Raw genomic sequence first — 18,382 nt, forward strand, 5'->3', positions numbered from 1 at the left:
ATTACTTTTCTTGAGGATAAAGGCTATAAAGAATGCTTTAAGCCTCACGATAAAATCTAGTCTGTAACTCTAAATATCATACGTGTGAGGTAGATTGGGAGGCTCTTGGATGCATTTGTCTGTACTCATAATTTCCTGCATATTACTGATAATGATGATCTAGTGGTGTTCTCTGTTTCTGTGCTGTGGCCACCTTTCTGGGCTCTTGTGATCATCTTAGGTCTTATAGGCTCAGCAGTAGATTGAAGAGCCAAAGGATGTTGGGGAGATAGGCACACCATGCATTTAGCCATTATATAAAACTTGATGGGCTAAATTCAGATGGATTCAGTTTGATCTAGTCTGAGGTATTGTATTGAACGCAATGGTAATGTCTTCCAGCTATTAATACATAGCTTTGAAAATAGATTCTACGCAGCTTTTCCTTACTGCTTAAAAACTATAAACAGAATTTCTGTAGTAGGATGAGCAGTTATCTGTTGCAGGATGACTGAGATCTGTACAGACAAGAAGCTGTTCAGCTAATTGGGAAAATTAGTATCTGGTTTTGGTATCTGTCTATTGCTTGTTGTGGACACTTGGCTCAGGAGGAAGAAATATGCCTCCAAGGAGAACAAGAATTATTGTAGATGGAGAATTGTTTATACAGTAAAGTAGTGACTTTGTGCAGTAAACAGCTAAACTGATATTGCAGTAGTAGTAAAAATTAGTATCTGCAGAACAGGATGATGCCAGTTACTCTGTAAAGAACAAGATTTCCTGCAGTGCAGATGTTGTTATGACAATAGAGAGGGTTATGTGTATGGAAAATGAGATAATGTGAAGGTCACAATATTGATTTCTCCTATATCCGCCTAATAAAGTCATGTGTGGAGAGGAGTTCCAAAAAATGATGACCTAGAAACTTGAAAGAACTTTGTGGCTGATTTTTTTGGCAGACATAGCATCATGTTTATGGTACTTCTAAATACTATGTGAATGATGCTATCAAAGAAGTAATACAAACTGCAAGTGTGTGTTAGATGTGGCAAAAAAGGCTAATAGAAATAGCTTTGCATTCCTTTTTATTTATTAATGCCACAGACGAGTTGGTTCTCTCATGAGGAAGGTGCTCATGAATTTTCATTCAAAATAATAAATCGATGTCCACATTTTAAGAAATATGTTTAGGGTTCAAGGGATTAGACATGCAACTCTGCATGTCTGATTCCCTGTTTACCGAGTAAAGTATACTTCTTAATGTCATTTCAGTTATTACATAGTTATGATTTTAGCTTATTAACCAGCAAGCCTATATAAAGGGAGCCCTTTAACATTAAAGCGTTTGTGCTGTTATCTACTATACTTTTCTGTAGCTTTCATTTGTAACACTGATACAGTATTTCAGAGGTTATGTTTTCCTTCACTCTGCCTGTAGCAACATGAAAAAGATCTGCTAAGTCTATGGAAAGAAAACAATTCTCAACATAAGACACATTCAACATATCACCTAAATACTGGCAGGTACATTTTATCTTAACATGTCACTGATACTATGTTTGCTGAATATTCTAAGTATTTTTTTAGCAACTTAATAGTTTATCTTTTTTTTTTTTTCCAGACAGTTACTAAAGAGTAGTCAGTATTTTCCTTTTAGATTTAAGACATTCATTTTTTAAAACAAAGCTTCTATTTGAAAAACAGCAGAATTTTTTCAGAACTATTATAAATACTGCAGTCCATTATTATTATTTTTAAATGATGCTTTAAGGCTTCACTCTCTTCAGGAAAGTAAGAGTAGTATAGACAGTTTGCTTAAAAGTGTTCTCATTAAATTTATTTTACAATCAGGAGAAAAAAAAAAAAAGGAAAGAGGCACAAGATGTAAACTATAGGAAAAAAAAGAAATCCTTTCTTGGGATTCTCCCCGTGAATCCTGTTTCTCCCACTTTTTGTTTTAGGTTAATATGTTTAGAATGTTAGCTAGAAATCAAACTAGGAAACGGTGCTTATTTGGATTTTGTAAAGGTCAAGGAAAAGTGCTTTTGTGTGTATTTAAAAGATCAATTCATTCTCTTATACCAATAAATGGACAAATTTGGATTGTAAAATGAGGTTCAGTAGATATAAAGCAGGTGTTTGGATCCAGCATGTGTTCTGCACATTATATTGAAATCCCAGTTCACTTCTTGGTGCTGTTTCCAAAGGCCCATCCCATCCCACTCTGGCATCAGAAGACCACGAGCGTTGGATGTTAGGCTTTGATTCAGTCATTTCATATCTTAATTCAAATATTTCACTGATACAAATGGGCTAAGTCCAAATGAATCCGGACCAATTTACATGAAATGAAATTGAGTCTTTTATGTGGTAAAACACATGTTTTAATAAATGCCTGTCAGTTTAATGACACTGGATAATATTTGGATGAGACAGAAGGGAACTAAAGGAGCACTAGACACTAAACATAAAGAATGGTTATACTCTTTTCAGAGAAAGAGATAAAGATTCAATATCACTTCTAATACAGATAAAGATTCAATATCACTTCTAATACAGTATTGAAAATGGAGTTTAGTTTTATTTTAGTTTCAAAATGACATTTGAGAGAAATGGCTCCTGAAAAAGGAGAAAAGCCCTGCACTCCCAATGAAACTGTTGTATTTCAACAACTGTACTTTTTTTGTATGCTAGCTCTTCTTTGTAATTGCACCATTGCTTAATTTCCGAGGACAGTGAGTAGTTTTAAGCAAATTCACCTCATAGATTATTGAGTAAAAGTACACTAAGTACAGTGGATTAGAATGCAGTTACTTCAAAAGTGGGAATCAACACTTGGGCATTATACAAGGCTTCCTTTATTGTCAGCTTGTTGAAAATAATATCAGAGAAGGCAAATAGTTTCCTGTCTCTCCTTCTCTCTCAGTTTCTCTCTTTCTCTCTTTCTTTCTTTCTTTCTCTTTCTTGCTTTCTTTCTACCAATTTTCGAAATTAACATGCACAAGGTACTCTAGTTATTATTAACTGAAACTGCAATAGCATTAATAACATTAGAAACGTGTTTAGTTTATTGTTTCTCTGTTGAAATACTGCTAATTTTTTTAAATGGCATTGCTAAAGATATGGAAAGCTGAAATAGTTTTCAGTAGTTAGATAAATCAGCTTCAGTGGAACATGTACAATTGTTTGATCAGTCTGGTTTTTTTTTACTAGTGACAAGGCTTTTGTTAACTCCAGTTCTGGATGTTTGGAGATCTCTTTCTAAAGTGTATCTTTTTGATGAACGTGCAATTTTTTAGCATGTACCTTCTGTCTTGTACTACGGTGTTTGAGAAGAAACTATGCTTTACTTATTCACTAAGCTTTCAATGGAGAATCACATTAATCCTTTTAAGCTCCTTATTCTAATGATTTATTTTGTTGAATACCATAGTGATCCTCCTTTGAATTTTAATGATTGCTGGCTATTCAAGGATTCATTGTTTTGACTTCCTGTCCTTACCTTTGTTTCTTACATGTCTGTAGGGAACACCTGTCTAATACTGTATCTGGCCTTAGTTCTCACTGGCTTACCATATTCACTCAAGCCTATCTTAAGGCCTTAAGTTGAAATGCTAGCTACTCATCCATGAAAATAAATGTAGGATATTTACAGAGATAGGCAGATAGACAGCAGAAGGATGGCTGAACGGATTGAGTCATTTTTCTGTGAAAACAATATTTATATATGAATTGTATGGGAATTATTATTGCAAAGTTTACTCATTATGAAGTCAACACTTTAAAAACCATTAATCAACATTATCTGTGAAGGATTTCTATTTCAAAAAATTTTGAAGCAAATGCAATATGCCAACAGTTGTCAGGATTTGGCATCAGCCACTGAATTTAGGTCATGGCACTGGCTTAAATTGGATTTCAGTTTCCATTTTCTTCAACTCTGTATAAATACAGAATGTCTCTTTAGAAATATAACTAGGAACATCATGAGTTTTCAAGAATATATTATTCTAATACAAGATTTTAACAACTACACTGTATTTATGCATAATACATTTTGTTCCTTATCTACAGCCTTTTGGACTTTGATTCAGAATACCAGGAGCTCTGGGATTGGCTGATTGACATGGAATCCATTGTGATGGACAGCCATGACCTGATGATGTCAGAGGAGCAGCAGCAGCATCTTTACAAGGTTAGTGTTACCGTTACTGCCTTTACCTAGCTATAGAAGATCTGATTAGCTTGACAAGTCTTTCTCTCACAGGATATCGCTGCGTTCATTGTATGTATCATGGTGTCTATTAGAATTCCTTTCCCTGTCCCCAACCTCATTTCCATCCCCTGTGCGCTGACAGGCTGCACCGACATCATAATTGCAAGAAAGTTCCCTTTATCACATTCTATTTGGTGTAATTCTATAGAAGGACAAAGATTTCTCTTCAAGATGAATAGAAATAAATGAAATGGCATTAATAAATAGAGTGAAACAAAATGAAGGGAAAAAAATGAAATGGTAGCATTTCACAAAACGTGTTTTGATTGGAGCTTTCAGCTGAATTTTCATCCACCTTTCAGACCTCTTCTAGGAAGAAAGAAATTTGCCTTGATTTTGGTTTGCTGCTGCCAGAATACAGGACTTTTCCAATTTAATTTTTATTAGTTATCCATAAAGCAGTTGTTTTCATGTTAAGTCATCACAGTTGCCTTTTGATTTCAACAAAATGATTTTGGACTTGCATATTTATAATACAGTTTTCAGATATGTGTGTATGTTTATATACATACATATGCAGAGTTTCTTAGATTTATCATAGTAGCCTTAACTGAGAAGCTTTATCACTTTTTTTTAATGTATGATTACATAGAGGAAGTTGTCCAAAATGAGTGATTTGATCCTAAAACTGTTTCAGGCTTCATTCTGCATTAGAGAAGCTACAGTCTATGGGTACTAGGGGTGGTGGGGAAAAGAAAGGAGGGGCTTTTGACAGAAATATCAGGCTGCAGTAAATCTTCCTCATTTAGGCAATTTTTATTGGAGTAATTCTGACAGTTGTCATCCTTGAATTGCTTTGAGCATATGGCATATTTCAAAGAGCAGATTGTGAATCATAAAAAATAAAATTAATAACTAACCACAGAATCAGCAACAGTATAATGACAAGAAACAACTACCCTCTAGCTTTTTTTTAATTTCTTTTCGAATAAATGGTACATTCAAGGTCAAATAAAAGTTGTTTTCTTTCTCTTTTGATAGCACGATATGATAATTTATTAAACATAATTTAGTTTTTCCTGCTTTGATTTCTTATTTTCTTGATGGTTTTCTTGCATTTTGTTCTCTCTAATTTTAGTCCTTTTATTTAAAATATCCTATGAAAAAGGGTTGTTGAACAAGTTAAAATATGTTTAGGAATGGAAATATGCTTCAGATCTGAACTATTTTAGTTTGCAAGTGAGTTTAATTCAGTAATCTCTATTTCTTTGTCAATCATTTATTTTCACTAACGTTTCAATAATTTTTCCTATCTTTCTAAATACTTAATCAGAATAAATTGCACAGACAGTTCTTGTTCTTCATAAGTTCAGAAATAAGCAACATCAGAAGCATATATAAACTTTTTGCAAGTCTAAAACAGTGTGTTTTGGTAGTGTCTGTTCTTATAAGACCAGCATGTACATGTCTAACCTATCTGTTAGTCTTAGTAGCATACTTAAAAAAAAAAATCAATAAACATAAATCATATTTTAGGAAAAAAATCAACTCATAAATATGAAAAGCCACAGTGCTCATACAGCACAATTATTTTAGGTGTTTAGGATACTTCCCTTTCTGATATCCAAATGTAGCCATTAAAAATAATTATAGATGGTCAGACTGGGATAAATATGTAGTGAGAAGAGGGCAGTAATCTATGAATTACTTGGCAGTAGAGGACGAAGGCAAAATGAGAAATATTGTTTGTGCAAGATGGGGAGTATTCATCTTTTATTATTACCAAATTCTGTCTTACGACACGTGTGACACTTCCAAAAGCAGGAGGTTTGAGACAGAGACAGAAACTGTAACTTATGCAGCACACACTCCAGTACTGCTTCCTGTGCAGAATCAACTTACTTGCTGTGCAGTTTCCCCAGCAAGGGCATCTGCTCAGTAGTAGAGCCCCTGTCTCAAAAGTCTGACCACTGCAAATCCTCTTGAAGAAAGATAGAAAGAAACAGACTGCTTATCCTCTTAACAGGGAATATTCTCTGAATACACCTTTATAGTGAAAGCAGAAAGCAAATTGTTAAGGAGCAAAAGGAAAGACTTAAACAACTGGAAATTTTCTGTTTGGTTAAGAAGTGGGTGAGAAGTGTCCACAAACCAGAATGAATATTTTCAGGTAATGTAAAAAACCTGAGTGAATAGCATTAAGGTCTATTAGCCTTTCAAAAGAAAACAACAACAAACAAACAAAAAACAACCAAGCACACACCAAATAACCACCTCCCCCCCAAAAAAACATTGAAAACCCCATAATTTCAGACCTTTAAAAGTAGACAAAAGGAAAAAAAAATCTACACTAGCAAAAAATTAGAGATCAGATAAATCAGTAGCTCTTTATTATCCTTAATTTTTGAGATTCAAGTAACAGAAATGTCTTCAGAAATGCCATTAATAGGTGGGTTGTTTTTTGTTTTGTTTTGTTTTTTAAGTAGTCAGAATCAGATGTAACACCCTATTGTTTTTTAAGTTTTATATAAGATGGTGGATGATCTAATACTCAAAGCCATTGGCCACTGTGAACAGTGTCTTTCTACTCCACGTGGAAAGAAATCTGTAAAGAGATATTCAGGTAGCTTTTATTATCAGAATTCCTCAGTGTTGTGGGGTGTCATGAAAACACGGGTCTTGCTTTTGTCATCCTTACCAGTTACAGTTTCAAATATGAACTTCGTAATGGCACTGCATTTTGGTGGATTCTCCTAAGCCCACAGATTTATCAGTAATTGAGCTGATAAGTAATTGCACCTGTAAGCCAGCTCAGCAAACTGCCCATGGCACGGATCTGGCTGTGGTATCACTGTTACCAACAGTGATCATTGCCCCTAAGATGTCTATGAATGGGATGGAACAGTGGTAGCACAGGTAAATCAGAAGGGAGAAGCATACCTTAAAACAATTTAACGTAATACATAAATGCTAAAATTTCATAAAGGAAAATAAAATACATTTTTATAGTTAGATTATTTTCCTAACACTCTATTTTCAGATTTAATACAAATTTAACTCTCTGCTTAATTTTGTTTTTTAGTATTTTGGTAGCTACATGTTTTTTTTTATTAGGATCCTTATTATCTCTCTTTAACCAGGTTTCATTGTGCCCTTAATATAAGAGAAGCAACACAACTATTCTTTTTTTTTTTAAACTCTGAATATGTACACTGACTTCCCCACATTTCTAACTTCAGTGCAAAGACACGTAGAAATAGAAAACTATTCTTCCTTCATTTTCCTCCCAGTGTTCCCCTGCAGCTCTAAAGGATTTCAGCTTTACACACTTAAACTAATGATTTTGAAAATTAACTGGTGTGTGATGGAATGGCAGTCGCAGACCACACAGCTGAGAGTTTATCTGTCCCCTAATGCTGTATCTATTAACTAAGAAAATCTTAAAGAAACATTCCTTTTTTTTTTTTTTTTTTTTTTTTTTTTTGGACTCTCACTTCTTTGTACTGCTGTAACAACTCAGTTTAATGCCTAATGTATTATGTTTATTTCATTTTAATCTACTACATGTGAGCCTGATCTCATAAGCTCTAAGTACACAGAACTTGCATTGACTTCAGCTGCATTCATATGCCGTTACCAAACGATCAAACCCAAAGAATTTAAACTCTGCTAATTAGCCCTTTAGTGAGAACTTGAGTAATTCTGTACCTTGAGTGTTCAAAACTGAAGCAAATCTGTATTTACTGGAACTGGGGAGATTAGAAATGAGTATACTATGCAGAAAAGTTAATGATAATTCTTCCCATTTCCCTCAGAAGATTAATTGCAAAACTTAATTGTGTTAGATTAAAACCCCATTTAAATAAGTACAGTATGATTGTTCAGACTGTAGGCATGTTCAGAATAAAATTAACTAAACATTTTAAAATATCAAATAAAAGAAATTGTATTTTTCTGTTTGGTTACCAATGATGGATGCTGTTCTTAATACAAACTGCATGAGCTGTGTAAGACTTACACTTAAAAGTTCACGGAAAACATGGTGAGAGCAGGAAGAAAACCTCTGTGGTAGCACAGAAATTGTGAAGAATCGCATTTGGTGTGGCATTCGGGCAGAGACCCCTGGTTTGAATCACATTAAAACACATATCAAAAGCTGAGGATACGCTTCAAACCAACTGGAAAACTGCGCAAGGTGCTGCTTCTTCCTCTGGGTGTGCTGCTGCTCCACTGCCCGCCCTCCTGGCACGGCCTGGGCAGCCCGAGTGGATCAAACAAACCCTGCTGAAAGTTTCCCTCATTTGCATCACTTCTAGACAGCCCTGTCGTACTCTTTGCTGACAGGAAATCACTGTCTTTGTCACCTTTTTTCACTGATCTCCTTTTGGCAGAGATTGGCCATGTGACCAGGATTAATCACAACAGTTCTGGCTCAGAACTCAATGACATGTTTTCCTCAGCACTTCAGCAATGGTGTAGAGGAGTCAGTAGGAAATGACTACATTAATTTCAGAGTGAAAAGATAATTAACACTTAAGGACTAGTGCTATAACCTATGGAGCTGTTATTCAAATTAAAACTAATTTATTGAAAACTTGTGAAAAAAAAACCTGTTCTTTAAAGCAACTGTTAAAATAATCTTGCAAGTGTCCCCAAGTTTAACATGAAGAACAAACTATATTTAATGCCAAGTATAAATACTGAGAAACTTCCACATTTGAAACTGGAGGCTGAAGTATGTAAAGTGCTTACTTAGATGATATGAATAGGATACTGGCAAACAAAAGCAGCAGTGTGCTCCTCGAATGCTGTGCTTAAAGGAGTTTCCTTGGCAACAGAAATGCAGTTCCAAAAGTAGACAGAACTTTCCTCAGAAAACATACTATTAATAACAACCTTCCGGAACAACTTGGAACAATTTGACTACTTGGCAATAATAATGCCAAGTGTTCTGCAAATTAATCTAACACATAACAGTTGTATGTTTCTCTTGCCTGTAATTCTCCTGAACCGGAGGGCTGAGTTTTCTTCAGGCAGAGGATATGAATGTGTGAAGCAGTTCCAAATGCTGCAATAGAAAGAGGGCTCAAATAGCAGCAGCCTAGAAGGATCAATTTATGTGCTTCATATCATTTTAACTTGTAAAACAGATTAGTTTAATTGGATTACTTTGTTCCATTTAAAATGAGTCCTGCGTACCTACTGAAGCTGCATTGTGGTTCAGTCTTTATTTCAAGCAGATTTTCTGTATAAAGAAAACTTATTAAAAGATTAACAGCCTGAAGAGTGATATATTTGGACAATATGCTTAGGGGATTGGTTATAAATGAGAAAGCGTGAAGATTTTTTGCTCCTACAATGCATATTGTGCAGGGTCCAGACGGCCTGGTCTCTAGTAATGTGTCAGTGGTGCGCAGGGCTGCTGCAGCAGTCGGTGAAAAAAGATGGTGACAGGTATGGAGAAGAAGCTCTCAGCACACTGTGGGATTAAGCCCTTGTAGGTAGTAACTACAAATCTACTATGCGTGCAGTATTTCTAGGTATGTCATCATTTCTGTATGAGCCGAGAGAATAAACTAATTTTGGATTTGCCTTGCTACTAAGAATCATTAGAATTCCACTAAAGGCCATAAGTTTACTAGACAGGCAAAGTAGACTCTGCTACTGCCTTGACTTTTCTTGAATTCGTGGATCTAAAGGTTAAAAGTAATCAATATCTCATTGTGCAACCTGATAATAAGTAATAACCATGATGTTAAAATCTAAGTGATTGCAGATAGCATTTAGGTGTGTTGACCCATTTGGGAAGGTGGTTTTGATGGTTTTTTTTTCATTTGTGTGTTTGTTTTTGTTTTTTGTTTTTAATTGCAATCAGAATATTTATTATAGTTAGCTAACAATTTTTTTAGGCTAGCTTGCAAAAATTGCCACCTTTTCAAAATACGTTTTTAATGCTATTAGCAAATCATGTCCCAAATTAAACCCCAAAGTGAAAGCTTTTCTCTGATGAAACTCATGTAATTCTTAAAAAAAAAAAAAAAAAAAAAAAAAAATTATTCCATTATTCAATAGTAATAGTAAATTGTAAATTACAGCATGCACTTGTGTCTTTGTAAGTGGAGTGATATTTGCATTAATGTCATCTATTTTTTGCCTTTGACTCTGTAGTATGTTTTTAACAGTCACGCAGAGTAAAATAACTTCACTGAATTTTGCAGCAAACTTTAACTTCAAAATACGAATGAATTCCTTGCTATCTCTGGCAAATTCTATATTTTAAAAAGCAGCAAATGAAATTATTGTTGGGAAAAAATCTTCTTTAAAATAGATTAAGTTTTAATATCTTGCATAAGTACAACAGGAAAACATTAATTACCATGCCAACAGAATTACAAATTAAGTTTAAAGAATGAGTAAAGAAGGAACAAGAAAAATATTCTTACATGTTCTTGGTTGCTTCCCTAATACATTTCAAATTTAAACATGCAACTTCTAGAGAAAACTCCCTGTCTTTCCAAAAAAAGTGTCTTCATGTGTTTCCCAAGAATAAGTGAGTTTCTCCTATTTCTTCCCAGCATGACACTGAAGATGAACTTCACATTGTACCAAAGCAGTACTTACTGAAATTGTAGCAAAAGCCAGCACAGCTTTTGGGAGATTAAAGCAGTGTGTCTAGAATGAAAGAGGCATTGGACTTCAAACAAAAGTAAATGTGTACCACATAGCTGTCATCACCATTCCATACTACAGCTGCAAAATGTGGACAATTTACAGTCATCACGTCAAGCATCTTAGTCAACTCCACATGCTCTGTCTTTGTGCCCTTGCTGGTATAAAATGGTAGGATAAGGTCGCAAGCACTGAGACCTTAAAGCATTATGAAAGATTCAGTTCTGAAGCAACACTCTGACAAACTACGTTATGGTGGTTTGAGTGTCTGTGTCCAGCAGTATATTTTTTCAAACCATTTTCTGTTCATCAAGCATTTTAGTTCATTTTAGTGAGGAAATGGCAGCTTAATTCACCGTGAAAGGATGATGAAATTACCACATTCGTTATTTTCTGTGTTCCAGGACTACATATCATTCAAGGTAGAAAGTGCTGAAGATTGATCTCAGATATATTTAGTCATTGAGCTAGGATTTTCTAATAAAAGATGTTGTGCTTGTGTTGTTACACTTGCTATCAGACACTTGGTATAACAGTACTGGTGCTGCAGTGTTTTTCTTTGCTCTAAGCAGAGTAAAGAATCTGTATGATGTCCCAAAACATGGGCATGTTCTGATTTATGTTCTTAGCATGATCTCTCAAAAATTTATCCTTTTGTATAACCAACTTAAGATTAGGAGTATTTTCTTGTTTCCTGATAGACTAGATCATGTACAGACCACGTGTAAGTCCTAGAGCTGCCCCCTAAGGCTAATATTTAATATATTATCATACGTTTTTAGGATTCTGGAGACATATTTTCAAAGTTGCGTGTTGAACTTGGCTTGTTTGGGTTTAATAAAGTCAGTAGGAATTAGCTGACTAAAAGAATCTTATGCAGTCATTTTGGAATTTGCACTCATAATTGAGTCATGAAATCTCAAATACAATAATGTCAGATGAAGATATCAGTCATCTATAAAGAAGGTTGAAGAAGCCAGGACTGATTTATCTTTATTACACTGTATCTAACTCTGCTGCTTTAGTCAACATTTCACTGCTGTTGTTCTGGGTTCCAAAATCATGTACTACCAATTAAGCGTATACAGGAATGTAACATAAAAGTGGCTCAATTGAGTCAAAGAGCAGTGAATCTTAGAGAATTCCCCAGACATTTCTTGGGGATGTCCAGCAATGCTGACCTGATGTGAAAGTAATGTTTCCTACCTCAAGTGGTTTCTCAGACCAAACTTTACATGGTAAAGAGCTGCCTTTTACTAGTCTTCTTTGATGCCCCATAGTATTCATGTTGGAAGGCACAGTAAATAATATGTTAAAGTAAGACAAAATTCTTAATGGTATATGTGAATAGGTTAATATTTTTTAGCAACTTGGTAGATTAAACTTTTTTACTGGGATACAGATAAAAAATTCACTAGTGCTTTGGATGACAGTGAAAATATGTGGGGCAATAGTGTTACCCTATTTCTCATGTTAACTTGACAAGTTTAATTAAGTTTCCTATTTTTTTCACATCGTTCCACAGGATAAAATATATGTGTATGTTCTGAAGTCATAGGAATTATGTTTTATCCATGATATTTTTCTTCATAATTGTAATACAGGAAATATTTTTTTATTTCCTCATTTCTCCTTGTGAGTATACCTCATAAGTAACTGATACTGTAGCGTTTCTTTCAAAAAACAAAACAGAACGAAAACAAATGACCATACAAAACCTTGTTACCAGGTTTTCTAGGTGAAACCCAAATTCACTAAGTCTCAATTAACTTGAAGTTGCGGTACCTTCAATTTATATCTATCAAAATCATAAAATATATGTTACAGTGAACTATATCAGCTTACTATCTTCAGAAATTTTGCTTTTATTTTTTACATAAATATAAGATATATATTCTCTTTATGTATTTTATACAAAATACTTTTGTTTATTTGTAATGTTTTTAAACTTCTTTACAAGTTTACATTTACGTGATTGTTTTGCAATGTTTTTATATATTTTAATATATTTTACTAAAAGTATCTACAATATTTTGTGCTAATTTCTCTTTCTATCAAGGTAAAATAGGCAATCATTATACATAATTTTATTCATAGCTGTTGCAGCTGTAGTTGTATTTGTCCATTGGGTCTTAGGGTTGATTCCACCCAACTCCCATGGCCAATGGGAAATACCTGTAGCCTTTTGTGGATACTGACATTTTAGCATTGCAGAAAACACAGAAAACAGTTGCTATAAGATTGCAGCAATCATGAAGTATAAATATTAAAATTTGTCTGAATGGAGAGATGCTTTTGGGGGAAGACAACAGTTGCTCCCTTCAGTCATCATTGTTGCAGAATGATGGGTACTGTTAAGATGTGTAGAACATACTCCATTTGTGTCACAGAGCAGATGAGCAGCATGTCAGAGACTGCAGAGAAAGCTATGGGCAGCTTATAGCCTGAACAGTGATCCAGTGGGAGAAGAGTCATCTGTGAAGACTAATTTAGATTTCTAGAATAGACCAGTCTTTAGGAAATGGAGGTTCTTCCAAGGGGTAATTCAGGGTAGAAGCTTGAGCTAAGCACTAAGATAGTTTCAGGAAAAACCTTTTCTCTCTTATCTCTCTCCACTGATTGTATAAAGAGGTTATGAAGATCAGCCTCACTCAACATTACCTCTCACTGACTTTCTCTGTTATCATGAAAAGAAGGTTTTTTAGTACCATTGTGTTATGTCTGTGCAATGTTCCAGTTTGAAACCCTGCTGTGATACATGCAGAATTTGACAGACATTACACTGGAGTTTGATCATCTCTGCTGTACCAATTGATTTTGCTTAGAAACGGGAGATGATGGAAAAGGATTTCTGTTAGAGATTTTCAGGTGGTAACGTTATAAAGATGAACATTTCACTTTTTGAATGAACTATTTAGACAGACATACATGTTTTTTGCTGGCTATCATCAAGGAAGACTATGTGTCTGCTAGGGGAGAGAAAGAACAATAATTCCTGAGACCTCTTAGATTCTTACAGTGTGTGGAGAGATCAAATAACAATCATCAGATATGAGAAGTAGTTAGTCCCATGAACTTTTAGGAAGTTCATGCATATTGTTTTGTTTTGATTTTTTAACAAGTGTATCTAATTTAAAGTTAGGATTCATTCTTCTCCAGCAAGTCAGTAGTCAAATCATACTGCGAGTATGGAAGACTTTTGCCTTTCTCTCCTTCCTCTCCTTCCCCAAAAAATTAACAGAAAAGCTTTTTTTCTTAAAAACAGAAAAATATGTGGTAGTTGCTTATTGCTTTGGCTTAGATGAAAGAAAAAATTTAGAACTTCTACCAGATTTAATCTGAAATTTTAATGTTTTGAGTGTCATTTTTTTGTTTGCTGTCTAGTAGAATGTGTAAGGTGTCAATGCCAGACTGCCAGAATCTGTAATGAGTAATAGTTAAAAGAAATAATAGATGAGGGGGAGAGAGGATAAAAGCACTAAAGAAAATTGCCCCACTTCACCTTTGCTTCTGTGTGCTGGGCCTTTCTGCCCACTCCTCCTTATAACATTAATGGCTACATAGTTTCTGTGTAGTTAGTTTCCTGGATAAGCAGAAAATGAAATTCACAGGGTACCTACTGAAATTAGAAAGACTTTGAAGGTACATACTTTATTCAGTTTTATTAAATATACAGAATGATGGTTTTGTAAATACAGTCAAACAACAGTTCCTCATTAATCCACATGTTCCCACTGCAGATCAGTAACTCATTTAGTGTGATCAGAGGATTAGACACAAGGCAGCAGGTGTCATTGCACATGAAAACTGGCCCCTTATGCCCACCAAGTCTTAAGAGTCTTAAGTACTAAATAAGGAGCCAGTTACAGTCTAGTCCTTTCCTCTTACTTCCCTAAAATAGCATACGAGATCTAAGACAACAGTCACCTTAGACAGAAAAGTACTCTCTGTGAATACCAAGATAAAACACACCTAAATCACAGCTTGCCGTGACTCTGGGCACCCAGAAAAGCGGTACTCCAGACAAAAAGCTTTGCTTTGGGGAAACAGAAAAAGTGGCTTAGGATTGATTAGAATGACACAAATACGTTTAAGTAAACACAAAACTGTAGAAAGGTTTTCTTAACCAATAGCAGAAACAGAAAATGGAATATGGTATGGTGCTGGGATCTAGAGCGCCCATGTGTAACTGGAAACATAAAACATTTCTTAATTGGAGGGGGGAAGATTTAAAAGTAAAGCAAGTTTAATATATGCTTCCAAATAGTGCCCCAAATACCCAGAGAAGTGCCAAAAGACAAACAGAAAAACATACACATAGATTTAAGTCAAAAGAACCTGTGAAGCAGGTTTGGATCAGCTGAAAAGACACATGTTTTAGTGCAACATATGCAGTGTAGCAAGCAACATATGAAGTATAAAGAAAGAATATTCTTAAAAAAAGAACATGTAGGCAGATTAAATATTGCAGATATCTTTGAAGTTAAATATATTGTGGCTGAAACCATTAAGAATTTAAGGTTTTAATGAAGATATCTGTAATGTAACTTAAGCTGATCTGAAGATTCTTAGTGTTCTGGCAATGCCGAAGGCTGCCAGACATTCAATTACTATATTTGCAACGATGCTATTAGATCAATGACTAATTTGATACCAGCTGGATTGTGGAGCCAGCTGCAGTGCAACACTGATAAGGATCAAAATTAGACTGGAGAGATGCAACCAAGCACTGCAGATGTGCAATTAAATCATGATGAGGCCAGTTGATAAACTTAGTCAGTCAATAAAGAAACCCTGAAATGAGAGGACATCATCACTTAAAGTTTACAGTAATTGTTTTATAAGAATTCTGCACACCAGTAGCCACATGTCTGTACAAACTCTGGTTTCAATTGCAAAACAGTATGCAAAAGAAACAGGATAGTTGCTGTGTTTCCTCTCTAGCATTCTAGATGAACACAACATGTTTGAAGAAGAATAGAACGTAGATGTTAAGCTGAAATTAGCACAAAACACCGCAGAACACTCGAATTCATAAGAACTGAATTCTGTTAGTTCAGTGAAACTTCTGAAAAAGGCTAAGTGGCAAAGTAGAGATCATGTAGCTACAGAAATGAAGGCAGAGTAGATAAATAATCAGACATTTAGTGGTCAGACAGCACTGGAGTAACTTGATCCCCAAATGACTGAGCAATATGCTGAAAGCCTGAGACATATTACTTTTTTCTTTCTCCCGAGGCAAAGCTGTTCACATGATGTCACAAACAAACTTATTGATCTGAATGAGCAACATTGCCACTGTTTTGTTTTGCTACATATTTTGCCAGATATCTGCAGGCTTTTATAATCTTCGGTCTCAGCCAACTCAGAGAGGAATTCTAGTAGACGAGGTGCTGAAGAAATTTCTGTTGCTTTAGTCACTAGCTGGTGGCAATAAAGGGAAAAGTTGGAAAAATCTCAGTCACCTGTGAGTGACCCCTATTCATTTTTAGAGGAATTTGCTGGTAGCCCTGAGAAACCAGAAGCCCCTCAGGAAACAGGCAGAACACTTGACAGGACTCAAGCTTTCACAAAGATGAGTAACCATTTTTGCCACAGTCAATACAAAATAATTCAGGTAAAGGACAAAGAGCAAATAAAAGGGGAAAAATATCTAACCCCCTAAACTGGAAATATATCATCTTTTAAATAATGCAAGTATTTCAAGAGACTAAGCTATGATATTCTTCTTTAGAGAAGTGAGATATCCCTTTTACAGATCTACAAAGATTTACAAAAATCTCCAAGTGATCTAGAGCTCTCTTAGTAGGTCCTCTATTGCTGTACCTCACACCACAGCAGAAATAGTGAATGAATGTAGGGATAAGTGAAAGTGAAAGTAGTGCTCCTTCCAACATAGATCCTCGAATGCAAGTAAGGTTTCAGTGACAACCAGAAGCTAGATTACAGCAGTGAAAACTATCTTATGTGACCCAATTCTTATTTTATTGCTGTCTTAACCTAGGTGTGGGAGAAGCTATAGATAATAAATGCTATAGATAATAAAAAAAAGGAGAACTATAGATAATAAAATTCTCTTTCCTTCATTTGTCTTTAGACCTTAAAATGGTAGGTTCAGTGAGTACCTTCTACACCTGAGACTCACTTTATATACTCTGATAGTACTGCAAGGAATAAGGGGCTCCTGGATCACAGTTAGGAGATGGATTATTGAAGAAAATATTGTGCCTCAGCTGATCAGTGGTATCTTACTTCTGCAAACCAAAGGTTTCTAGCTCTGAAATTAGTGAAACTGTGAATTTCTATCTCACCCAGTAGCAACAGCACAACTTGCTCCCTTCATGTGCACAAGGCACTCTAATTGAGACAGTGTACTATGCATTAAGTAATGGGCGGTGTCTACCTTTAAGATGCAACCTGCTGCCTCCAGCTGCACATGGGCCCACACTCCCTTTTTTTTTCTCCGTATCAAAAGGTGGGTGTATTTCTACTAATTAATGAACAGCACTGAGTCCTCCATAAAAACTCATCAACTTGGTACGTTACTTGGTACAGATGCAAAGCAAAGAGGATACAGTATGTTTAAGGACAAATATCTGTGTTTAGTTCAATTCTATGTAAGATACATATCTATAGACATATATTTTGTCTAACACCACAAATACTGAATAAGTGAGCTTAGCTATTCCTGGCACATTTCAAAGTTGTGGAATTAAAATGTTAAACAATAAAATATGTATTTCATGGCAAATGTTTCTGTTTGGCTCACATTAATTAAAATACAACTCTTCCTGTTCAAAGAAAGATTAAAAGGAAGATAGAATATTGCTAGTCAACAGCAACAGGCAGCAACAAACAGAATTAGGTGAACTAGATGTGCGGAGCTTTTTGCATCTTCTTTAAAAACAGTGTGTCCCATAATGTGTTTCTTGACTGGATGGCAAGGTATTCTCCCTTGGAGGGCTAGCCATTTGCAAAGACAGTGCTCTGCATGGCCATCATACATCAGCAGCTAGGAAATTCTGACCTTAGTGCTGAGGCATGCTCAAATGGCAGCTAAAATGTTCTGGTTCATCTCAGCATGTTTAAGCAGTGAGGAAGTATGTTTTCTGCACTTTACCCAGGTGAATTCATGCTAGAAAATGAATCTTCTACATGCTTCATTCCCTTCAAACTAGTCTCTAGATTATTATATTATTATCATAACTTGCATATTGTATAAGGCTATTATGCTCATAGGTGCCTTTTTATGTTCAGAAGAACATTTCTTCACTGTATGGATAACCCAACATGTAGAGGTACAACAATGGCACATCTTCTGATGTTTTATACATTTGGTGTGATTAAAATCAGCACGGACTGTTTGGATCATGCATGCAATTCATTTATAAATTTGATGTGGAGAAAGGGCTACCAAGAAATGGCTTCAGTATTGATATTTATGGTTCTTTAAGGCTAAAAATAGCCCAGAAAATGTATGCTGCTTTACTTTCTAATGCATTCTAAATTATTCTCTCC

The 18,382-nt window shown here is 35.1% G+C and overlaps 1 protein-coding gene across 3 annotated transcripts in view; it reads left to right on the top strand.

The window, feature by feature from the left end:
• Window positions 1-18,382, top strand: part of AKAP6 (A-kinase anchoring protein 6) — a 276,451-nt gene that overhangs the window by 187,339 nt on the left and 70,730 nt on the right. For all 3 annotated transcript variants that reach the window (XM_048949915.1, XM_048949916.1, XM_048949917.1), the window contains one exon: window positions 4,054-4,174. In XM_048949915.1, the coding sequence (XP_048805872.1) occupies window positions 4,054-4,174 (121 nt within the window). The remainder of the gene's footprint in view (window positions 1-4,053; window positions 4,175-18,382) is intronic.

The sequence above is a fragment of the Lagopus muta genome, chromosome 6 (genome assembly GCF_023343835.1).
Source record: "Lagopus muta isolate bLagMut1 chromosome 6, bLagMut1 primary, whole genome shotgun sequence".
In the NCBI taxonomy this organism is placed as follows: domain Eukaryota; kingdom Metazoa; phylum Chordata; class Aves; order Galliformes; family Phasianidae; genus Lagopus; species Lagopus muta.